The sequence below is a fragment of the Muscardinus avellanarius genome (genome assembly GCF_963383645.1).
Source record: "Muscardinus avellanarius genome assembly, chromosome: 13".
Lineage (NCBI taxonomy): Eukaryota > Metazoa > Chordata > Mammalia > Rodentia > Gliridae > Muscardinus > Muscardinus avellanarius.
This window is the reverse complement of record NC_137799.1, coordinates 40830604-40854049: the sequence shown is the minus strand read 5'-3', so window position 1 is coordinate 40854049 and position 23446 is coordinate 40830604. Positions and strand designations below refer to the sequence as shown.

The 23446-nt window shown below is 53.2% G+C and overlaps 4 protein-coding genes across 5 annotated transcripts; 2 read left to right on the top strand and 2 right to left on the bottom strand.

Annotated features, from left to right (window-relative positions):
• Positions 1-722: 722 nt before the first annotated feature.
• GALT (galactose-1-phosphate uridylyltransferase) lies at positions 723-4009 on the top strand (the record flags this gene model as incomplete). 2 transcript variants are annotated; one of them, XM_080708821.1, is made up of 11 exons in its annotated part: positions 723-804; positions 1073-1242; positions 1474-1549; positions 1637-1685; positions 1815-1944; positions 2079-2135; positions 2302-2424; positions 2706-2838; positions 2938-3021; positions 3494-3648; positions 3929-4009. In XM_080708821.1, the coding sequence occupies 11 exons, from the start codon at positions 723-725 to the stop codon at positions 4007-4009; spliced, it is 1140 nt and encodes a 379-aa protein (XP_080564947.1). The 2 variants fall into 2 exon arrangements, with proteins under 2 accessions (XP_080564947.1, XP_080564948.1); XM_080708822.1 differs by lacking the exons at positions 723-804; positions 1474-1549; positions 1637-1685 and having other exon boundaries at positions 1193-1242.
• A 2377-nt stretch (positions 4010-6386) lies between these two features.
• On the top strand, positions 6387-16623 carry IL11RA (interleukin 11 receptor subunit alpha; the record flags this gene model as incomplete). The annotated part of the gene is made up of 13 exons (XM_080708948.1): positions 6387-6486; positions 9668-9767; positions 10024-10084; positions 11067-11236; positions 11335-11449; positions 11602-11634; positions 11723-11886; positions 12935-13098; positions 15053-15194; positions 15524-15640; positions 15754-15850; positions 16090-16192; positions 16585-16623. Exons 2-13 carry the CDS (start codon positions 9668-9670, stop codon positions 16621-16623), a joined length of 1305 nt encoding a protein of 434 aa, XP_080565074.1. The 5' UTR covers positions 6387-6486.
• A 497-nt stretch (positions 16624-17120) lies between these two features.
• Positions 17121-17755, bottom strand: CCL27 (C-C motif chemokine ligand 27; the record flags this gene model as incomplete). The annotated part of the gene is made up of 3 exons (XM_080708829.1): positions 17121-17241; positions 17413-17545; positions 17686-17755. 3 exons carry the CDS (start codon positions 17753-17755, stop codon positions 17121-17123), a joined length of 324 nt encoding a protein of 107 aa, XP_080564955.1.
• A 3825-nt stretch (positions 17756-21580) lies between these two features.
• Positions 21581-22160, bottom strand: LOC308272048 (uncharacterized protein; the record flags this gene model as incomplete). Its single annotated transcript, XM_080708830.1, has 3 exons — positions 21581-21737; positions 21856-21915; positions 22114-22160. 3 exons carry the CDS (start codon positions 22158-22160, stop codon positions 21581-21583), a joined length of 264 nt encoding a protein of 87 aa, XP_080564956.1.
• Positions 22161-23446: the final 1286 nt, after the last annotated feature.

The window sequence follows — 23446 nt, the reverse complement described above, 5'->3', positions numbered from 1 at the left end:
AATTACAGCCGTGCGCCACCACGCGGCTCATTTTTATATTTCTTAACCCTCTTACTCCTCCCATTTCGTGTGTGTGTGTGTGTGTGTGTGTGTGTGTGTGTGTGTGTGTGTGTGTGTAATTTTTCAGTGCGCGAAAATACCGTTACTTAGCTGTAACCCAAAACCTGTTCCTGCTGCATTCCTGCAGGTAACACCTGAGGGGCCGGGGTTCCGCTGTAGCCGATAAAGGCCCACCTGAACCCCCAAGGTGGCCTCTCTTGCATCAAAGCTACGAAGCAGGTGACTGAGGTAATTGTGGGTCCAGGGTCAGAACTTGGCCAGGAATGAAACTCCGAGAGAGCAGAGGCCATGCCTGACGTGTGCACGCGAGGGCACCCCTAGGTTCCACAGAGAGCCTAGCTGCCTGTCACGTGGTAGATACCCAGCAAGTATTTCCTGAATGAATGGCCAAAGGAATAACTGAGTGCGGCAGAGAAGTCTTGTAAGCGGCCTGGAGCAGGACCCTGCAGAGGTCTTCACAGAGGATCTTCCGGAGTAGTAGCTCCAGCCCTGGAAGGTGAGCCGGCCAGAGCCCTGCGCGGAGCTCCGCGGTCCTGAGCCCCGCCCCCAGCGCTGTCACGTGCTGGCGTCTGGCCAATCACCGGGGGGCAGGGCGGGGCAGACAAATGATAGGGTCTGAAGCTGCGCCTTGACTTCCCTGAGGATCCCTCCTCGGTGGCCTCATGTCGTGCGTCGGGACTGACCTTGAACAGCGCCAGCAGGCGTTAAAGGCGGACGCCGCAGCCGCCACCTTCCGGGCCAGCGGTAATTGCGGGGCGGCCGCGGCTGGCTGGGACGCGGAGCGAGCCCCCCTCCTTCCTTGGGAAGTTCTGGTCCGTACGCAGGGTCGGCGCGCCCACCCCAAAGCTAGGCCCTTGGGAAGAGCGAGGGGCTGCGGGCTAACTGGCCCTCGGAAGAGTCATCCAGTCCTGGGCCTTTTGCTCCTGAGTAGGGCGGCGCCTGCTGGTGGGTGAGAGCTAAGGGAGAGGGAGACCAAGAGTTTTGCTGACTGATCTTGACTGTCTGTCCCCAGAGCACCAGCATATCCGCTACAACCCACTGCAGGATGAGTGGGTGCTGGTGTCAGCTCACCGCATGAAGCGGCCTTGGCAAGGGCAAGTGGAGCCCCAGCTTCTGAAGACAGTGCCCCGCCATGACCCCCTCAACCCTCTGTGTCCCGGGGCCACACGAGCCAATGGAGAGGTAAGCCAGTCAGTAGAGCCCACATCCACAGGGTGGGCCAGGAGAATAGCTCCCCCATAGAGTTGTTCTTCCCCCACAGAAACAGCGGACCCTCCTCTGGGTCATATCCTACCTTGCCTTTTGGTTCCCTCCAGTGGACCTTCCCCACCCCTTTGCACCCTGTGCAGCCCCTGAAGCCCACTGGATGGTGCACTGGGGCAGTGGATGCTTCTAGCCCATCCTTGTCAGTAGGTGAATCCCCACTACCATGGCACCTTCCTGTTTGATAACGACTTCCCAGCTCTGCAGCCTGATGCCCCAGATCCAGGTACTCTGGCTCTAACCATTCTTGGGGAGGAGGGAGGCTAAACCTCTTGGGAAATTTTTGCTGTAGAGAGTGATGTCCCTTTCTCAGGACCCAGCGATCACCCTCTTTTCCAAGCAGAGGCCGCTCGAGGAGTTTGGTAACTATGGCTTTCCCCTTTTATATTCAACAGCACAGAGTTGAAGACCAAGCCCCGGAGTTGGGTTGGGTCCAGCCCTTAGCACCGAAGCCCTAGCACCCTTTCATTCCTTCCTCCCTCACCACCTAGTAAGGTCATGTGCTTCCACCCCTGGTCGGATGTGACGTTACCACTCATGTCAGTCCCTGAGATCCGAGCTGTCGTGGATGCCTGGGCCTCAGTCACAGAGGAGCTGGGTGCCCAGTACCCTTGGGTGCAGGTCTGTGAATTCACTTTGTTTCCTAGAAGAGCAGGGAGGGGGTGGTGTAGTTTTGGTTCAGGGGAGTGGCATTCCTGTTTCCACAGGGTGTGGTGTCATTTTGGCTATTAAAGCTCCTTACCCCTACCCAATAGATCTTTGAAAACAAAGGAGCCATGATGGGCTGTTCTAACCCCCATCCCCACTGCCAGGTAAGTATGTCAGGGGAATCCAGTGACTTTCTTGGCTGGGTCCAAGCCAGCATCATAGGCAAAGGAACTCGACTAAGAGTTGGGACAAAGGAAATATGGTAGTGATGTGGGGACATCTGAGTAGTCTCCACATAACCCTGCTCTTCTCCACTACTCCACTTGACAGGTGTGGGCCAGCAGTTTTCTGCCAGATGTTGCCCAGCGTGAGGAGCGGTCTCAGCGGGCCTATCAGAGTCAACATGGAGAGCCTCTGCTAATGGAGTATGGCCGCCAGGAGCTACTCAGGAAGGTAAGAGAGCAGCCCTGTGTCCCCAAGGAGTCCTTAGCCTTCTTACCCCAAAAGAGGTGTGTGAAGAAGGGTAGGAGGGAACTAATGGAGAGACTTGATAGAAGGCACTAGCCATAATCTAAAGGGAAGACGATGATGGCTTAGACTAGGGCCATAGCATGGAAGTGGGGAGAACCCACCAGATTCTTTTCTTCTGCTTCCCCTGCCTCTTTTCTGGACCTCCCCAACACCTGCTTCCACATAGCCACTTTGATGACCTCATTTCCATTCTGTGTACTTAGGAACGTTTGGTCCTAGCCAGTGAGCACTGGTTAGTCCTGGTCCCCTTCTGGGCAGTGTGGCCCTTCCAGACACTACTGCTGCCCCGTCGGCATGTACGGCGGCTGCCTGAGCTGACCCACGCTGAGCGTGATGGTATGTCTCAGTTGGAAAACCAGGGTTGGGCTCCAGACAGGATGGCTTCCATAGGGCCAGAACCTGGCTCCCAGACTGACAGTCAGGTTTTGATTTCAGATCTAGCCTCCGTCATGAAGAAGCTCCTGACCAAGTATGACAACCTATTTGAGACGTCCTTTCCTTACTCCATGGGCTGGCATGGTGAGGCTTTTTGAGTACCTATGTCTATTCCAACACCATTTCTGGGCTCCCTAGCAAGCCTCAAAACACTTGCCTGGGGGCTGGGCGTGGTGGTGCATGCTTGTAATCCCAGTGCTTGGGAGGCAGAGACAGGAGAATCTCGCAGGTTCGAAGCCAGTCTTGCTGGTTTAAAGAGACCCTGTTCCCAAATAAAAGTATAAAAATAGGTCTGGGAGTGTAGCCCAGAGGTAGAAGGGCTTCCAGGAACCCCAGTACCACCAAAAAAACCCCATTTGCCTGGGATGTGTTCTGTGCAGGGATGCTGGCCTTGAGATTGGGGCTGCAAACTTGGTATAAGTGTCATCAGGGTGCTCTCTGGTGGAAGATGGTTGGAAGTGTAGTTTTCATGTATCTAGCCTGGTTTGGGGTTAGGGGTTAAACCGAAGAACTGAGAAGGGCCCTTCCCACCATCTCTGCCTCTTCTTCCTGGCAGGGGCTCCTACCGGACCAGAGACTGATGCCAACTGGGACCACTGGCAGCTGCATGCTCATTACTACCCTCCACTCCTACGTTCTGCTACTGTCCGGAAATTCATGGTTGGCTATGAAATGCTTGCCCAGGCTCAGCGGGATCTCACTCCTGAGCAGGTCAGGATTTGGAGCATCCCAGAGCCCCACTTCCCCTTTTCCCTCCTGCTTATTCAAGGAATCCCAATAATCATAACCCCAAGAGAGCCCCAGAAAACTTAGGTATTCCTAGGGTAGCTCAACTCCATCCTATGGTGACTCCAGCAATCTTGTCACCAGTCTCTCAGTCTCCCAAGCCGTCCCCCAGGGTCTTCTGGGTGCCCACTAGGAGTCATGGTGGAAATGATGAGAGCCACTGAATGGCCCTTACCTCCCCCCATTGTCCCTTTTCCCTTTCCAGGCTGCTGAGAGACTAAGGGCACTTCCTGAGGTACATTACAGCCTGGGGCAGAAGGACAGGGAGACAGCAGCCATCGCCTGACCACGCTGGCCACAGGGCCTTGAATCCTTCCGCCTGAGGGAACTGGGGCCTGGAGTTTTTGCAGATATAGCATTAATAAAACTGTGTTTCTCAAACTTTTACTCACATTTTGATACTGGAGGAGTGTAAACTCTAAACCTCAGGGATCTGGGATTAAAGGCTAAGGGCACATCTCTAGCCACAACTTTTCCTTGCCTCTAAATGTATAAGAACTCCAAATGTGCCAAAATTTGATGCAAAAATTTACCCCAGATACACCCCCACCCCCCCACCCCCGGTACTGGGGATTGAATCCAGGGGCATTCTACCTCTGAGCTATACCCCAGCCCTATTTTATTTTTTTATTTGGAAACAGGGTCTTGCTAAGTTGCTAGAGCCTTGATTAATTGCTGAGGCTGGCTTTGAACCTGCAATACTCCTGTCTCAGCCTCCCAGGTACTGAGATTACAGGTGTGTGCCACCGCTCCCAGCTCCACCCCAAATCTCTGAACAAAATATTCAGTATTGCATCTGGCCTATAGATTCTCTTACTTGTATAAATGACATTCCAGTTTAGAAAACTTATTTTAAACCGGGCAAATTGGTACCGGCCTATAATCCCAGGAATTCCTGTAATCGCAGGAGACTGAGGCAGTAGAATCAGGAGTGAGGCCAGTCTGGGTAATTTAGTGAGACCCTGTCTCAAAATAAGAATAAAAACGCCGAGGATGTAACTCAGTGGTAGAATGAAATAGGCTTGCCATACATGAAGCCCTGGGTTCAATCCCCAGTACTGAAAGAAAAAAAAAAAAAAAAAAAACCCAGAAACTTAAAAAATCTTGTGTTCTTAGCTGTGGCTGAGGCTTTGGAAAGGCCAGAGCCCCCTTTACCACCAAGCCTCGTGTCTATTCACCAATTCTGGGCCTGAGGGTTTGGTGGGAAGAGGGTGAGCAGGATTCTGGTCTCAGTGGTCAGTGGCCAGACCTTGGGCTGCTGGCCAGAACCCTGGCTTTGTGAGTGACTATAGCTTGGCCCTGCTCCAGCCCACAGGGCTGAATGGGTGGGTAGGGAGCGTGTAGGTGGCTTTGGGTCCTTGGCTTCTCCAGACTCCATGTGCAGCCTCAGTACTTAGCTCACTGAGTAGGGCAGAAAACAGCTCTGGCAAGGAAGGCAGGCAGCCAGAGTTAGGAGCCCCAGGGCCTAGAGGGAAGATGTGGCTCTCAGAACGACCCTGTCTGGGAAGGGTCTATCCCACCCTACCCTCTACTCTGCTTCCTTATGCAACAGTGGGGGAAGAGCCAGCTATGGGACCCAGGGGACATGATTCCACCTGGTACCCTCCAAATTTTAAGGTGAAGGCAAGGCTTTTGAGTAATGCAGGGATGGTCAGAATGCTTTTGATCTTTATTCTTTTCCCAGGGGAATGAATCTCTGGGTGGGGAAATCACATTAAGGCTGGACAGTGACTGGACCCCGCCCAGGAGAACCTAGGCTGCCTGCCTTCCAGTCTAGGATGTTTCCCACTGAAACCTTGGAGGGAAGTGCCTGGGGTTTCAAAGTGTTGCCCCAGTCTAGAAGGATTAAGACAGACAGAAGGTATCTCTCTGGAGCCTCCAGGGATTGGGGAGTGTGGATCAGAGTTCTGAGTGGGTGGCAGGTTTCTTAAGGCATTCCCCCCCCACCCCCTCTGTCTCTCCTCTCTCTCTCCTGGCTTTATACCTCTCTCCTCTCTCTCCTCTCCCTCCTCTCCTTTCCTCCCCTCCCCTCCCCTTCTCTTCTTTCTCTCTTTCTTTCTCTCTCTCTCTCCTCTCTCCTGGCTTTACACCTCTCACCTCTCTTCTCTTCTCTTCTCTTCTCTTCTCTTCTCTCTCTCTCTCTTCTCTTTCTCCTGGCTTTACACCTCTCTCTCCTCTCTCTCTCTCTCCTGGGTTTACACCTCTGCTTTGACTGCACTTTGGAATAATCTGAGGAGTTTTAACAATACTGATGTGTAGGTCTAACTTCCAGAAATTCTTAACTGGTATGGGGTGGGGCTTAGCAGTTCTAAAACCGCAAACCCAGCAAAGTTTGAGAAACACTGCTCTAGACCAGCCCTCCTTCCTATCTTATCCGGAGTCAGGGGCACCTTCAACTTCTCCAGTCACCTGCCCAGTGGGCCCTGAGCTCTGAACCTGAGGCCCTCTCTGTGGACGGCTGGGAGGGGGCGCGGCCGGTCAGTCCCGTGGTACCAGGGAGGCCTGGACTTCGGGCGAGATCCCAGGAATCCAGCTTCAGACTCTATCCTCCGGGACGGGACAGGAAGTGTCCGGCGGAGGTGGGGGTGGAAATGATTGGCAGTTAGAGGCTCCAATGGGCCAGGAGCCCCCACCCCCATTTCACCCCTCTTCTTCCATTGGCGCCAGGGCGGAGCCGCCCCCACTGCGGGGCCCAGGGTAGGAGGGAGTAGAGGCCGGGGCAGAGGGCGAGGGCGAGGGTGCTGGCGGCGGCGGCCGCGGAAGGTGAGGCCCGGCAGGGCTGGCGGTGCAGCCAGGGTCCGCGCCAGGAGGGGGCGGGGCAGGGTGGTGTGTAATCCCTGGTGCAGGGAGTGACCGGCGGACAGTTAGTGTGTTTGTGAGACTGTGAGGTTCTGCCTGCGTGTGAAGATGTCAGTGTGTGAGACTGTAACTGGTTATCACTTGATGCCAACAGTCAGCTAATGTGACTGTGTTGTCACAGTCCGCATGGGGTGGTGCAGGAGTGGGATTGTGTGTGTATCTGCCAGTGTGCAGTTTTGGGTGCAGTGTGTGTTTGTGTGAGAGAGGGACTGTGACCACATCAGGGAATGTGTTTTGGGAAAGTCTCTGTGGGATTTAAAACTGTGTCTGCCAGTATGAGAGTGGTGGCTGGGGTCCTGTGTCCCGAAGTGTGACTGGCAGAGCAGAGTGAGGCTTGTGACTACGTGTGTGTCCTACTGTCGACTGTGTGGGAGTGCGGCTGTTGGGCATTGGAGGACCCGCTTTGATGGCCAGAGGCTGACCTTTCTGCTTAGTCTGCAGGTAGCAGACCGTCCCCAGAGCCCTGGCTTTGCCCCCTCTGCGCCCTGGGCCTGGGGGTGCAGCTCAGTGTAGAGGCTCATGTGTGTGAGGCCCTGGGCTTGACCTCCACAACCCTCCAAAAAAGGAAGAGTCCCCATCACTGGTCCGCTGTTACTTTCTGTTTCCTTGCCTGACTCAGTTTCCTTGTATGTTCTTATCTCTCCCTATGACTGTCTTTCTGGTTCTGTTTTTGTCCTTTCACAATTTTATCTCCCAGATAGCTTGTGTATCTGATTTGCTTTGCTTTTTCCTCCCCCTCCTCCTCCTCCTCCTCCTCCTCTTCTCTTTTGTGTGGTACTGGAGATTGAACTTACCTTCACCCTACACCCCCAGCCCTAATTTTGTCTTTATGTTAAAACAGGGCCTAAGTTGCTGAGAGCCTCACTGCTTGCTGAGGCTGTCCCCCATTTGTGATCCTCCTGTCCCAAGCACGGGGATTACAGATGCACACCATCACGCCTGGCTTTGTATTGGCTTTTCTAATTCTGCTGTCCTGTTCTTTGTTCTCAGTGTCCCTAGTCCTGACTTGTCTGTTGACCCTTATCTTTGTAGCCACCTGAGGACCTGATGCAGTTGTTAAGGGGTCCTTGGGGAGGAGGCTTAAACCATGATGAAAGTTTCTTTTAGGGAATGCTTCGATCCCAGCCCAGGGAGAATATATGGACACGTATAAATATGTCTGAGTGAGGATGTCTGAGTATCAGTGTGACTGTGAGTAACTGATGTGAGTCTGAGGCTAAGTATGGGTCCTGTGTACTGGCGCTAAGGAACCAAAGGCATTTCCTGGTGCTGGGGCCCAAAGGGTGAGGGGGGAAGTGAAAAATGGCTGGAACTTCCAGGGGAGGGGGAACTGGACGTTTTGGCCTTTCCTTATACCCCCCAGCCTGGGGCCTCTCTTCCCCTGGAAACCTAGCCAGCGGTGCCCTAAGGAAACATTTGCTGGGAAGTGAAAAGAGCATGAGTTTGTGTCTGGGATTTTATTTGATTGTGTCCACGTGTGTCAAGGGAGTCTTTTTATTAACTGTACCCAGTGATTCCATGCATGAATGTGGCTGGATAAAAACACGGGGAATCTCACACTGACAAGGCTGTGCAGAAGCAGCCTTCCTCTCCTCCTTGCTAGTCCTGGCTGGGTCTGTGGCTTTCTTTCTAGCCTGGGGGGGAAGCCTTTTCCCTTCCCAGGGCCTCGGGTGGGAGGAGGGATGAGGGGAAGGGGGGAGGGAGAAGAAGAAGGAGGGAAGAGGGGGAAGGAGGAGGGGACCTGGCTAGGAGGCTGAGCTTTGGGGCCCGAGGGGGGCGGGGCAGGGATGAGGAAGAAAGAGATGGTTCTGGGGTCTCAGAACTGAGTGGAGCAGGCGCTGGTACTGTAGCTGGTAGGAGGACGCCCTGGAGGCCATGGACGCTCAGCTCCTGGGAGCGGCAAGGTAGGGCAGCACTGAGCAGGGTAAGTATGGCTGGGGACCACAGACAGACACACCGATGCAGAGAAGCCCTGCTCCTTCTGCCCTGGAGGGGTCCAGGGGTCCGTGTGCTTCCTCTTTGGCACTTGTGGCTGGGGCTTTCTCCTCATTCATCTTGTTCTACACTGCTTTCCTCCTTCTGTTTACTCCTCCATTCCCAGCCCAGAATCCTCTCCCAGCACCCGCTGCCCCTCATATATAGACACTGTTAGCTCCTCAGACTTTTTGAATTCCCACTGCCACCAGCCCAGCCCTCCCTCACTGAGCCCCACCACCTCCTGGTCCTGGCCACCAGTGCTGGAGTGCGGTGGCCCCAGGGCAGGCCCTGTCCCTCAGGCTCCGGCTCCCTCCCCTCTCCGCCACCCTGTCTCCATCTCCATCTGCTGGCTCCTCGCCGCCTCCAGCCTCTGGCGGCAGCCAGGGCATCTGGATCCGCTTAACTCTGCAGCCCCAGCCTGCACCCTAGTCCCATCCAGCCTCACAGGCTCAAGACCAATAAGATTCCTAGCCAGCCCCACTGAGTGGCCCAAGTAGCCGGAGCCAGGAGCCAGGCCCGGGCCAGAGGCCTGGCAGTCAGAGCGGCGAGGCCTCACAGTGGGATTACAATGGTTCAGACCCACAGTCGCAGCCCCCTGTCCCATGGTGTGAGGTTCACCCTGGTCAGTCAGAGGCAGTACTTAGCCGTGGACAGGTGGGGGCACATGCCAGAAGTTCCAGCAGCTGGACTGGAGGGGTTAATGGGAGCGGTGGAGCCAGTGCCAGCTCTTGGTGCCAGGGGTGGGCGCCAAAGGCAGTGTGTGTGAGGGGCGGGGGTGATTGCTGGCACAGTCTGTTGCCTCTGGCTTTTGTTCTGGGCCCTAAGCCCAGGACTGAGATTGAGCGTGTAGTGTGTGTGTGTGTGTGTGTGTGTGTGTGTGTGTGTGTGTGTACGCACGCATGTGTGCTCATGCAGTATTGGGTATATGGTGGGAAAGGGGAACTGAGGTCAGACACCCCCTCCCCCCAGTAATTTATGATAGACTCGTCCTACCCAGTGTCTCAGTTTTCCTCCTAGGAAGCCTCTGTTGTAGGGAGGAAGAGCTGGGCTTTAGCCTCCCATCTCAGGGGAGGGACAGGACACCCTGACCCTGCTTGTCTCCCCACAGATGAGCAGCAGTTGCTCAAGGCTGAGCAGGGTCCTGGTGGCTGTGACGACAGCCCTGGTGTCTGCCTCCTCCCTCTGCCCCCAAGCCTGGGGCCCCCCAGGTGAGGAGAATGATGCTTCATGATCCCCAACTCTGACTTGGGACTCCTCACCCTAACTGGCCCTTTCCCATGCCTAACTTGCCATTTTCTGGCCCCTGACAACCAGAGCCCACCCTGTCCTCTGATCTCTGTCTCTGGGTTTAAATGATACTTTGATCCAGTGACCCCACCCAGACTTGCTCCTCACCCTGTTGCTCCCACTAGTGGGGTGGGAGGGAGTAAAGGAAGAGCCTCATCTCAGAGGTGTCCTCCACAGGGGTCCAGTATGGGCAACCTGGCAGGTCGGTGACGCTGTGTTGCCCTGGAGTGAGTGCTGGGTAAGTGCCCCACCTGCCTGCTGCTCTGACCCTGCCCTTCCCCTTCCCCTTCTCCTTCCCCTCCTCCTTCCCTCCCTGCCTCCCTCCCTCCCTCTCTTCCTTCCTCAAACTTGTGATCCTCCTGCCTCAGCCTCCTGAGTAGCTGGGATTATAGGTGTGCACCACCACACCTGGTTGATGACCCTGCCCAGTCCTCATGTTCCCTTCCATCCTTGCCCCCTCTGACTTCAATAGCAAATTCAACCCATATTTATTGAGCACCTGCTGAATGCCTGGTCTTTTCTAGATTCTGGGATACAATACAAAGGCCAGGCAAGGTGTCTTTTCTCACAGGGCTTACATCCTAGTGGGGAAGGCAGACAAAACAAGACTCTTGCCAGAGTTGGACACGGTGGCATACACCTGTAATCCCAGCTTTTGGGAGGTCGAGACAGGAGGATCAGAGGTTTGAAGCCACCCTCAACAACTTAGTGAGACTTTTTCCAAATAAAAAATAAAATAGGGCTGAGGGTTTAGGGCTCAATCCCCAGCACCAAAAAAAAAAAAAAAAAAAAAAAAAAAGAAAAGAAAAGAAAAAAAAAAGAAAGAAACAAAGAGGGTTAGGGTGGAGCTTGGAGGTAGAATGCTCCTGGTGTTTCTCAGGGGAGGTGACATTGAATCTGACTTCTGCAGACCAAGAAGGATGCAGCCTTGCACAGATTAGGAGTAAGTGTTCAAGACAGAGGAGAACAGCTAGTGCAAATGACCTGCAGTGGGCCTGAGCTCAGTACTTCGGAGTCTTGTGGCTGGACTGCAGTGGGGAAGGGCGAGGGAGAGAGGAGCTGAGGGAGGGGAAGGACGCGAGGGCTGGATCGCAAGGGGCTTTGCAAGCCTGTGAATGGAATTTGGGTTTTATCGCAAGTGCAGTTCCTGTGGAGAAGAATGGCGTGATTTAACTTAGACTTTAACTCTGCTCCCTGTCACCACCTTATCTCACCTCCAGGACGCCAGTGTCCTGGTTTCGGGATGGGGAGTCAAGGCTGCTCCAGGGATCCAGCTCTGGGCTAGGGCATGAACTGGTCCTGGCCCAGGCAGACAGCACCGACGAGGGTACCTACATCTGCCGGACCCTGGATGGCGCGCTTGACAGCGTGGTCTTCCTGAAGCTGGGCTGTGAGTTAGGGTGGCAGGGATTAGACGTGGGCTTCCTGAGGGAATTGGGACCTGAGCAAGCCCTCTGCTCGGTCTCCAGTTACATCCTCTGCCCCCAGACCCCCCAGCCCGTCCCGTGGTCTCCTGCCAAGCATCTGACTATGAGAACTTCTCCTGCACTTGGAGTCCCAGCCAGATCAGCGGTTTACCCACCCGCTACTTCACCTCCTACAGGTGTGTACATGATCCATCGGGTATGTGTGCCTACAGCTTTGTGCCTGCGTAGTGTGGGTACGGGAGGCAGGGAGGGAAGTTCAAAGAAAGCCGCAGAGAGGGAGGAGGGCCCTCTTTTCCTTCCTGACTTCAGATGGCCCCCTCTCTGCCAGGAAGAAGATGGTGCCAGGAACTGATGGCCAGAGGTAGGACATAGGGGAAAGGCCCGGGGCTCCAGCTTGCATCCCACAATGGGCATTTCCAGAGCCCAAGAGCTTTCCTTCCTCCTCTCAGCGTGAGCCCATCAGGACCCTGCCCATGCCCACAGGCCCCCCTAGGGGCTGCTCGCTGTGTGGTCCATGGGGCTGAGTTCTGGAGCTGGTACAGGATCAATGTGACTGAGGTGAACCCGCTGGGTGCCAACACACGCCTGCTGGACGTGAGCTTGCAGAGCATCCGTGAGTGCACACCCCAGACACTCCACAGGTCCCCACCAGGAAGACCCCCAAACAGACTCAGTTCCCTACCTGTGGCTTCCAAGCAGTTTCCTCCCAACACACTTCATTTCACATACAACTGGTCCCCTAGAGATGAAAAAGTCAAAGGCATCAGAGCCCAGGAGGCTCTGCTCACACTCTAGGGGCAGCCTCTACTATCTACAGGTCTTTCCTGCAGGCCCAGCCTCTGAGCTGATTCCCTGCATTGAGACTCTTTGCTAAGCAGCAGAATTTCAGGTCTTCCCCGCCCAAGAGAAACTTCTGCTGGCTCCTCCTCATTTTTTTTCCCTTCAGTACTGGGGATGGAAACCAGGGGCATTCTACCTTCAAGGTACAACCCCAGCCCTGTTTTTTATTTTTTATTTTGCAACAGGGTCTCACTGAGTTGCAAAGGACCTCACTAAGTAGCTGAGGCTGTCCATGAACTGCAATCCTGTCTCAAGCCTCCCGAATGTTGGGATTATAAGCATGTGTCACCACACCCAACTCCCCTCCTCCTTCTTTATCTGTGTTGGAAAGGTGAGGGGCACTAAAACTCTGGCTGGAATTTTGGTCAGTTTTTCTTCTTTGGATGGGAAGAATTGCTCTTTTTTGTATTCAACAAACATTTCAAAACCTTGCCACCAGATCTCAGCGTATTTTATAATAAAGATGACAGGCAAGTCCTGAGCCTAATGGGTGATCAAGTTTATGATTACACTGTCCCTCTTGGGAACACCTGGCTAACACACCTTTTTTTAGTACTGGGGATTGAACCCAGATGTATTCTACCTCTGAGCTACACCTCCAGTCCTATTTTATTCTTTATTTTGAAATAGGGTCTCACTAAGTTGAGGAGGGCCTCACTAAGTAGCTGAGGCTGTCTGCAAACCTGTGATCCTCCTGTTTAAGCCTTTCAAGTACTGGGATGCCAGGCATGGTGGTACCTTTAAGCACTCATCTTGGAAAGTGGTGAGAAGGGATGGTGGGTACCTTCCACCTTCCTGACTTTGTGTCTCATCTCCCTCAGTACGTCCTGACCCACCCCAGGGGCTGCAGGTGGAGTCCATACCTGGTTACCCAAGACGCTTGCGTGCCAGTTGGACATACCCAGCCTCTTGGCCTCGCCAGCCCCACTTCCTGCTCAGGTTCCGACTGCAGTACCGTCCAGCACAGCATCCAACCTGGTCCACGGTGAGGCCTGGGGCATGTCCCAATCCTGGGCTGGGGGCCTTATCTCTGGCTTTGTGATCCTGTGTGTTCTGCATAGCTTCCAGGTATTGACAGTTTTCTGAGGAGCTGATGCCTCCTCTACCTAGTGCTCCCTGTGAGCCAGGCTCTGTGTTGGGTTCTGGGGTTGCAAATGGAATGACAGACCCACTCTCTGCCCTGCTGGGTTATAACTATGATGTAAGCCCTTTTTTTTTTTTTTTTTTGGTACTGGGAATTGAACCCAGAGCATTCTACTTTGGAGCTATCTCCCAGTTCTTTTTATTTTTTAATTTTGAAATAGGGTCTTGCTAAATTGTTGAAGCTGGCCTCAAATCTGGAATCCTCCTGTCTTAACTTCCCAAGAACAGGGATATAGGCATGCACCACCATGCCCAGCCAGTGGTTTTTTTTTTTTTTTTTTGTGGTACTGGGGTTTGAACTCAGGGACATTCTACCTCCAAGCTATATCTCCAGCCCTATTTTATTTTTTATTTGGAACTAGGGTCTCACTAAGTCCTATAGGACCTTACACTATTAATTGTTGAGGACAGTCTCAAACATGCAATCCTCTTGTCTTAGTCTCCCAAGCACTGGGATTACAAGTGTGTACCACCATGCTTGACTTATTTATTTTGAAACAGGGTCTCACTAAGTTGTGGAGGGCCTTGCTAAGTTGCTGAGCCTGGCCTCACACCTACAATCCTCCTGTCTCAGGCCCCCAATGAATGAGATTACAGGTGTGCACCACCATGCCTGGATTGGTAATTTTTTTTTGGTGGTACTGGGGATGGAACCTAGGGACCTTCTACCTCTGGTCTACACTCCCAGATCTATTTTTTAAAATATATTCTTTGGAAACAGTGTCTCTTAAGCCAGCTGAGGCTGGCTTCGAACCTGCGGAATCCTCCTGTCTCAGCCTTCCAAGCGCGGAGATTACAAGCATGTGCCACCACGCCCTGCTAGTTTTTAAAAAATAACTTTTCTAAGCTGGGCATGGTGGCACACACCTATAATCCCAGTTCTTGAGAGGCTGAAACAGGAGGATTACAGGTTCGTGGCCAGCATCAGCTGGCCCTCTGCAACTTTGTGAGACCCTGTTTCCAAATAAAAATAAAAAAATAAGCTGGGCGTGGTGGCGCATGCTTGTAATCCCAGCTTTCAGGAGGCTGAGACCTGGAGGATCGCAGTTCACGGACAGCCTCAGCTACTTAGTGAGGCCCTCTGCAACTCAGTGAGACCCGGTTTCAAAATAAAGAATAAAAAGTAGGGCAGGGGGTGTAGCTCGGAGGTCAAATGTCCCTGGGTTCCATCCCCAAACTTGCAAAAAAAAAAAAAAAAGTCTGGGGTTATAGCTCAGGGGTAGAATGTCCCTGGATTCAATCTCCAGTACCACATACACATAAAACAAAAACAAAAAACTTTTCTAGGAAAGGGAGTGTCTCACCTGGAGACATAACTCCACACAACACTTGTATTCAGCAGAAGAGAGTAGTGAATTCCCACCTCTGGAGATGTCAGAGATTGGTTGGCATTCGGTCTGGGGAGCAGCAGCTGCAGATCATGACCTATTTTAAGTGCTGTTTACCCCAGGGAACATGCTACACATTTTACATACCTTATCTTGCTTAGATACGTTCACTTCTATTTTAGGAATAAAGAGACAGGTACAGAGATGCCCAAAAATCACCCAGTAAGTGGTTTAGCAAAGATTTGAACCTAGATGCAAAGATGCCGCAGCCCCTCTGGGTAATCACTGTGCACTGTTATGTTCTAAACACCAGGTGTAGGCTCTGCCCCAACAGCCACCCAGTGTGAGGCCTGGACCCTCCACCAGGCTCACAGGGACAGCACCGGGAGGAAGGGGCACTCTTTGCAGACTGGGGCTGGGTAAGCTTTCAGCCTGAATAATACCTGGAGGAACCATCTTCGCCCTCAGGTGGAGCCCGTTGGCATGGAGGAAGTCATCACTGACGCGGTGGCTGGGCTGCCTCATGCTGTACGGGTCAGCGCCAGGGACTTTCTGGACGCAGGCACCTGGAGCGCCTGGAGCCCAGAGGTCTGGGGGACTCCAAGCACTGGTGAGGGGCAAAACCAAGGAAAAGGGAGGAGGACCCACTCCAAGCATCTGTCTGCCTGAGGGGTTTGCTGAGGGCGGCCCAGTGGCACAGGCCTCCCCCACCCCCCCACCCCACAGGTGTGAGATCGCTATCCTGGGCATCAGCCTTGATGGCCTGCAGCCACACCCTAGCTTAAGCCCTGCTCCTGACACCTACCCTTGCCACAGAAGCTGGCCACACCCCTCAGGCTCTGTCTCCTAGGAGCCCCTAGGTCCAACCCAGGTGCTGGCCCCTGCCCCCAGCTGTGCATGGACACTTGTGGGCGCTTCTCAGATCTTGTCTTTCCTCAGGGCCCCTAGAAAATGAGTTGCCTGCGGGGGGCCGTACACACATGTGGCCAGAGGCTGGACAGGTGGATAGTCTGGCTTCTCCAAGGCCTTCTCTTCAGCTAGACTCACGGCCACTTGGTGAGCTTGGGCAGATGGGGAAAGGTCATAGAGGATGGAAAGTCCTTGAGAAAAGTGGGCACCGAGCTGGGTCAGGTTTGCTCTCACAGTGGTCTCTGGCCCTCCCCCTTCAGATCACAGGGACCCCCTGGAGCAGGTGGCCATACTAGTGTCTTTGGGAATCTTCTCTTTCCTGGGACTGGTGGCTGGAGCCCTGGCACTGGGGCTCTGGTAAGTGATTGCCTGTGATTCCTCAGCCTTGGTTCCCCAAGAGACCACATCCATCTCTAACCCTCATGGCTTCCCACTGAACCTGCTGACTCTGGAATTAACTCTCCTGCCCTGACCCTTCACCCCACACCTCACCTCCTAATTTTGATTCCCCTACTGACTCTTTACTAATAATCCCTTTTGGAGGAGACTGAGATGCCCCACCTTGTCGGGGAGACAGCTGCCTTTTTATTCCCCAGGCTGAGGCTGAGATGGTGTGGGAAGGATGGACCCCAGAAGCCAGGGTTCTTGGCCCCAATGATTCCAGTGAATAAACTTCCAGGTGAGGAGGACCTCCAGGAGGTTTGTCTTGGCAATATATAGTCCCATTTTGAGATTGTCTGGATTAAAAGCCAGATACCCATAAGAATGAGGCCCCTCATTCTTATGATGTCTAGCCTGGGGCTGGGCCTTTCATTTGAGTCCCTGGGCTCACGAGTGGGTCCCTTCACTCTCCCTCTCAGGATCCTGAGAGTCTAGATGGGCTTCCTTTCTCATTTTCAGGATGTTAGACTCAGAGCTGGACATTGGGATGTCTTGTATCAGTGCTTGGTCTGCTATCTCATTCTTGATGTGCCTGGACCCAGAGCTATGTCCGTTCCCTCAGCTTTAGGGTGTTGATGTTCCCCCAGAGTTGGGCTTCTCTATTCCTTCTCAGAGCGTTGAGCTTAGGCTTGGGTCCCTCTCATTCTCAGGATGCCTGGGCCAAGACTTTGCCCTGCTGTCTGTCTTGACTTGCCTCCTGCTCTTTTAGGCACTCCAAACGTGTAAAGATTCCAGAGAACTTCAGCTGATTTCACCGGTAACTCCGTCTTGCTGTTGTGGATGGATGGACAGATAGAACCAGGAAGGCAGCAGATCTTTTTGGATGGGGTCCTCAGCTACTTTTGTTTGGAGCCCATTTCTCCAAGACCCTATATTCCATACTTGCCAGGTGAAAGGTGTCTGGACCTCTGACTTTATTCCAGAGCTGGAGGTCCACCTGAGGAATATGTGTACATGTGTATGTCTGTGTCCATGTATGATCATATGTATGTGAGATAGGGAAGATGTGTGCATTTATATATGTATGAAGGTACCCAAAGAATGTGTGTGGCTACTTGGCCTTGCCCCTTGCGGGGGTTGTGAAAATGCAGAAATAAAGAGAACAAATAAGTTCTTGGATATCACAATCAGAGATGATTTTCCAATCTTTATTATTATGGCTGTCAGGGGCTCCAACCCATTTCCCTTACGGCTCCAGGTTCAGGTGGGGTAGGGTCCCCTTGAGCCTTTTCCCTTGGCGCTCAAACCACCGAGCCAGACTGCGATTCTGGGGATGGATGCAGACACTGCGTCGAGCCAGGTGAAGCCTGGGGAGGGAAAGGTCCTGAGATGTGCCCATAGCTTGGGAATGAGGTCAGGCTCCAGCGCTTGGAGGCAAGGGCCAGATGAAAACCTGAGTTGGCATCAGAACTGGCCACTGGGCTGGGTTTGGGACTGAGGTCGGAGTCAGGGGAATCAAGAGTGGGGTCAGTGCTCACACGAAAGCCTGGAGGTGACAGTCCCCATCAGCCTCCTGCAGTTCCACCCGGATGACCTTCCTCAGTAGCTTGTTTGAAAGTGGCTGTCTGTAGAGCTGAGTACAACAGGTAGTGCTGGATGGCAGAAGCAATGCTATGGGACAGTGGGGTTGTGTGTTCAGAAGGGTCCAGACCCAGAACTGCCCCATTAGACAGTGGGAGGTTGGACGTTTTGGGCCACTTTCCCTCCAGCCCATTCCCCCGACCCCCAACCCCTATGCCCCAGGCACTTACCTGCTCCAGGATCTGTGCTCAGGAGCAACAACAGCAGCAGAAGGATGCTGGTGGGTGGAAGCCCCTTCATGATGCTCGGTCTAGATACTTCTTCTCATTCCTCTTGCTCTCCTACCTTTTATTTGGGTGCGTTTTACCTGGGGCACCAGGTGAGTCAGAGACAGGTGGAGATGTACTGCTTATCTTGTGATACTCCTGAGCCCTTATTTTTGGCCTGTTGCCACAGACCCCATTCTCTTCCAGCACTACCATTTCCCAGGTGTTCCTAAACCCTGGTCAGAGAAGCAGGGACAAGGGGGTAATTGATGATGTGGGGGCTGATAGTATGGTGACTAAGGTCAGCCAAGGATTAGATGCCACTCGGTAGTGTCTAATGACAAACATTCATACACATACCCACAGCCACACATTCACAGTCACACCTTGGTCACTCTGCTTCACAGTCACACCCATAATTGGACAATCACAGACATACAGCCCCAGTTATCCTCAAGGCCCACTCTGGCACAGTTGTTTCCACAGTCATACTGGTACATATACATTCTACTGGGGGTGGGGGGTGGGGGGAGAGCAGCGGAAGGCGAGCACTAGCTTGTTTTCACCTTCTCCTCCCACTTCCTGCCCTGGCCTGCCTGTCTTATCAGGGGGAATTGATGGGAATGGGTTCCTACAGCAAGCCCTTGGGCTGAGGAAAGGTCTTGGCTGGCACCAGCCACAGCTGCCAAGACAGCCCTAGTTGGTAGTTTAGAGGGTGCCCTGGGGATACCAAGTGGACCTGTTTTCCAGGAAGATAAGGAGGAAATGTAAGGTGGATGAGGAGGGGATGATAGAGCTCACCCAAGAAACCTTACTTTCTTGTTTTTGTCTAGTCCTGTTCTAGAGACGCCAGGCCTGGGCTACCAGACTCAGCCCCTGGTTTGTTGGCATCATCAGACCCAAGAGCAAAATTATATCTCTTGTTCTACCCAAATTTCAGACTTTTTGCACAGGGCCTGGAGGAACATTACACCCTCCCCACCAGGGCTCAGCAGCACTCATTTTTCTAACCCCTATACCCTCTGCACGCTATCCTCTCACTACGGACCCAACTATCTCCTGTCTTCAGTTTCCATATCCAAGTCCTCCTCCCCTCTTGTCCCTAATCCCCAATACAAAAATCCTACCCTTTTGGATCTAGTCCTTTCCAGAAAACTGGAAACTGCCTAGGGTGGGGCAGGGTTAGAGGCAGACTGCTGGGCTAGTAGCCTGGGCTTAAGAATATCCCGTGCCTGGTCTTGGTATTTCAGTGCTCAAATCCTGTTCTGTATTTGAAACATAAACTGAGTCATAACCCAGTAATCCAGCCCTTATCTGGATGCTGCAGTTATCCTCTGCAGTGTAGGCTTTCTTTTGAGACAGGACTCATACCTTCTCTGGGCAGCCTTTTCTGCTACAGGGCTTCTTCAACAGCCAGGAAAGACTTCAGCTCCAGAGTAGGATCTAGTTCACCTCACCTCCAGACTATAAACCTGATTTCCTCCTGTCCAGGCAGAGGCTTGAAGACCCCTCCCCAGAGTCTGCCTCAGGGGTCTTCAGTTCTTCTGACAGCATCCTGGTGAGGGATGGGCCCAGAGCTGAACAGAGCATTCCGCATTTGAAGGGGGTCTCTGATACAGACATTGTGAAGAAATGATCGCCTAAGAACTTGGGCACTTTCTTATTTGTGGGGAGTTCTAGGGATTGAACCCAGGGGGCATTCTACCTCCAAGATACATCCCTGGCCCTATTTTATTTTTATTCTGAAAGAGGGTCTTGCTAGATTGATGAGTTTCACTACTTGCTGAAGCTGTACTTAAACCTGTGATCCTCCTGTCTTGGCCTCCCAAGTATTGCGGTTGCAAGCATGCACCACCATGTCCTGCTTTTATTTTTTATTTATTTATTTTTTTGTGTGTGGTACTGGGGAGTGGCACCCAGGGGCTTTTCTACTTCCGGGCTATACTCCCAGACCTATTTTATACTTTATTTGGAAACAGGGTCTCACTAAGTTGCTGAGAGCCTCACTCAGTAGCTGAGGCTGGCTTCGAACCTGTGTGATCCTCCCGTCTCAGCCTCCCAAAGTATTGGGATTACAGGTGTGTGCCATCACACTCAGCAAGTTTGGCTCGCTGCTTCTTTCTTTCTTTCTTTCTTTCTTTCTTTCTTTCTTTCTTTCTTTCTTTTTTTTGTGGTGCTGGAGTTTGAACCCAAGGGTATTCTAACTTAGCTATACCCCTAGACCAAGTATTTTCTTTCTTTCTTTCTTTCTTTCTTTCTTTCTTTCTTTCTATCTATCTATCTATCTATCATCTATTTATAGTATTGGGAATGGAACCCAGGAGCATTCTACTCTGAGGTACAACCCCCAGCCCTATTTTTTTTTTTTTTTTTTGGTGGTACTGGGGGTGGAACCCAGAGGCTTTCTATCTCCGGGCTATACTCTCAGACCTATTTTATATTTCATTTGGAAACAGGGTCTCACTAAATTGCTGAGAGCCTCACTAAGTAGCTGAGGCTGGCTTGGAACTTGCAAGATCCTCCTATCTCAGCCTCCCAAACATGGGGATTCCAAGTGCGGTGTGCACTATCATGCCTGGCCTCCCCAGCCCTATTTTTTTATTCTTTATTTTGAAATAAGGTCTAAGTTGCAGAGGGCCTCACTAAGTACCAGAGGCTGTCCCTGAGGCTGTCCTCAAACTGTCTCAGCCTCCTGTCTCAGCCTCCCAAGTACTAGGATTATAAGGGTGTGCCACCATGCTTATATTTTTGTTTTAAAACATGGTCTTGCTAAGTTGCTGAGAGCCTGCTTTGAACCCATGATCCTCTTGTTTAGGGCTTCTCAAATACTGGGATTACAGGCATTCACTACCATGCCCAGCTAAACTTGGACACTCTCTTGAAAGTGATCAAAACCTAGAGGCCACTCATCTTGAATCATTAGTACCAGGGGCTTTAGGATCCCTATTGGAATATACTTCCAGTCTGGGCTTGTGCCCAGAGCTTGGGTGTAGCGACTGAGGAAATTCTAAGGAATTTCCCCCAGGTTCCAGGCCTTGTCGTGGACCCTTTCCATCAGCTGGCTGCCTGCCACCCTTGTGATCTTCCCTGTACTTGCTTGTGCAGAGACCTTTGGAAGACTGAGAACAAATTCTCCTAGGTGTGCACCTATCTTTTCTCCTTGGGCTCTTTCAAAGATAAGGCCCAGTCTCCTCTCCAGCCACCATCTGCTGTGGCAGGGCAGCCCCAGGCTGAAGTCTTTGGTGCCCTTTCTGGTACAGAGGTCAATCCCTAACTGAAAACAGGCCCATAGAGCAATGCCTGCTTCTCACCACTTTAGGAGTCAGTGGGTCCCAGTCTGGTTTGCGTGACAAGACAAAAAGCATGGGCAGGAGCAATGGCCCATGGCCCCTCCTAGGGAAGCAGCCAGATCTGCCTCCTGAGGCCTCTCATTCTCCTGAGGTAGGTTAAGGAGGAGACAGTTTCTAGGAATCTTCCCCTCTCACTGGCAGCCCACTCCCTATAACCACCCCCAGGAACGGAAGATTCTTCAGACACCTGGCAAAGCCTGGGCTAGAGGGAGTTGGTAAGCGAGGGGCTGGGGTTGTGTGAGATGAGGGGAGAACAGGCAAGGGTTATTTCTCCTCATGTAGGCTACTCATGCTGATAGGTGTTTTGTTTTGGGGGCAGTCACTGATAGCAAATGGAAACCTCACACTGATGAGAAGTCCTTAGGAATAACAGGAGCCTTGACGTGGGCGGACACCTTCCCAGGGAGGGAGGCCCTGTGGTAAGGAAACCCGCAGGTGTGGAGAGGGGCTCTTGGCCCAAATGGCGGCGGTGGCGGCAGAGTCAGGAAGGCAGTATGGTGGGCTTCGCTTTAAATCTTTAATGCACCGGCTGACTGGGCAGCGACCGCGGGAGTGCGGCAGAGAAGTCCACGACCTGAGCGCTGGGGAGCAGGACCCAGGCCGCTCGACAGACAGCTCATCAGGCCCCGCAGAGGCTCCAGCTTCTGCTCCCGGGGGTGAGCCGAGCTGTAGGGCGACCCGACACTGGCATGAGGCGGGGCGGGGGCGCCCGGATCTCCCCCCGGTCCTCCGTGACTGAGCCTCGTGCATGCCCCGGCGGGCCCGCGGACCTCCGCCCCCTCACCTCCGCTCCCTGCGCCACATTCGCAGCCAGGGGAAAAAGTAGAAACAGCCCCAGTAGATCCTGTAGAGAGAAGGCAGCGCCGGGCCGGGAGGGGCGGGGCTGACCCCGCAGACCCCGCCCACCGGAACAGACCCCGCCCCGGGGCGGGCCCGCCCGCAGACCCCGCCCCGAGCCCGTCCTCCCGCCCCGCCCCCAGGGCGTGCCCTTCCCCCACCCGGGCCGCGGCCGCCTCCTCCGCAGAACCCCGCCTCCACTCACTCCTCCTCCGCCTCCAGCGCCACTTCGTATCTCCTCAATCCAGACATGTCCCGGGCTCCGAACGTCTCCTGGGGAGCGGCAAGATTGGATCACATGTTCCCCAGCCCCAGGCCCCCGTCTCCGGCATTCTCAGGACGAGTCTGGCTAGTTTTCAGGTAACCTGAGGCAGGTGCCCTGGGGGAAACCAGTTGCCACTTCGTGACAGAGGGGATGGAATATTTGGGAGACATTAGAAGTTCAGGCGTTAAGGAGGGTGATCCCGGGGGTCTGGGCCTTATAGGAGGTCAAGGAGAGAGGTTTGGTGGTCATGGGACCGGGGTATTCGGGGCCCTGGGTGAGGATTTCCAGGGACTGGGGTCACCTGGAGGGGGGCTGAGGGGTCGGCGCAGCCTAAACTCCCGCCCTCCCTGGCTCCGCCCCGGAAACGGACCGTTGTCGTTACGTCACAGGGCCGCCTCGCACCCCGGGGTGGGTCTTGCCCGGCGCCCGGAAGGGGCGGGGCCATCGTTTCTCCCGGAGGAGGCGGGCTTTAGGACTTGAAGTCCGGCCTGTCACCAAAGGGGCTGAGTTGGGGCTTATAAAGTTGCAGGGCCTAAAACCCTCTGTTATGGGGATAGAGTCAGATTTTGGAGTTACACCCTGGGAGGCAGCAATAAAAGGGCTTTGGGACTCTGTTCAGTACTGTTTTCTCAGTTCCTCCAACCCCTCCCCAGTTGGTTGCTGCCCTGCCAACTGCTTTATTTATTTATTTTTTTTGCCTGATCTGCTCCCCTTTCATAACCCTGGGCTGAGAAGGAAAAGGCTCCCCAAGAGAACCTAGTGTAAAGCACGCTAGGCTATGGAAATACTTGCTAGCTGAGTAGCTTTAGCCAAGTCACTTACTGGTCACAGGTTCATTTTTATTTCTTTCTTGGGCTGATGTGTGATTCTTTTTTTTTATTATTACAGTTATCCAATCAACAGCTGTGTTCTGAGTGTCTACTCTGTGCCAGGCACAGTACTTATGGGGATATAGTAATGAAGACAGGTGCTGGCTCTACCCTCAAAGAGCCTGTCATCTGGGCTAGAGCTGGGAGGGTCCAAAGAAGACAATCAGATCATTACAATAAGTGGAGGAGGCTGGCAAGAGGTAAAGGGTGCTGCACCAGAGCCAATAAAGAACTATTCAAGTCAGGTGAGGTGGCGCAGGACTGTAATCCCAGTACTTGGAAGGCTGAGACAGGAGGATCTCAGGTTCTAGGACAGCCTCAGGAAATGGTGAGACTCAACTGAATGAGACCCTGTTTCAAAATAAAAATAAAATCAGACTGGGGATGTAGTTTGGAGGTAGAAT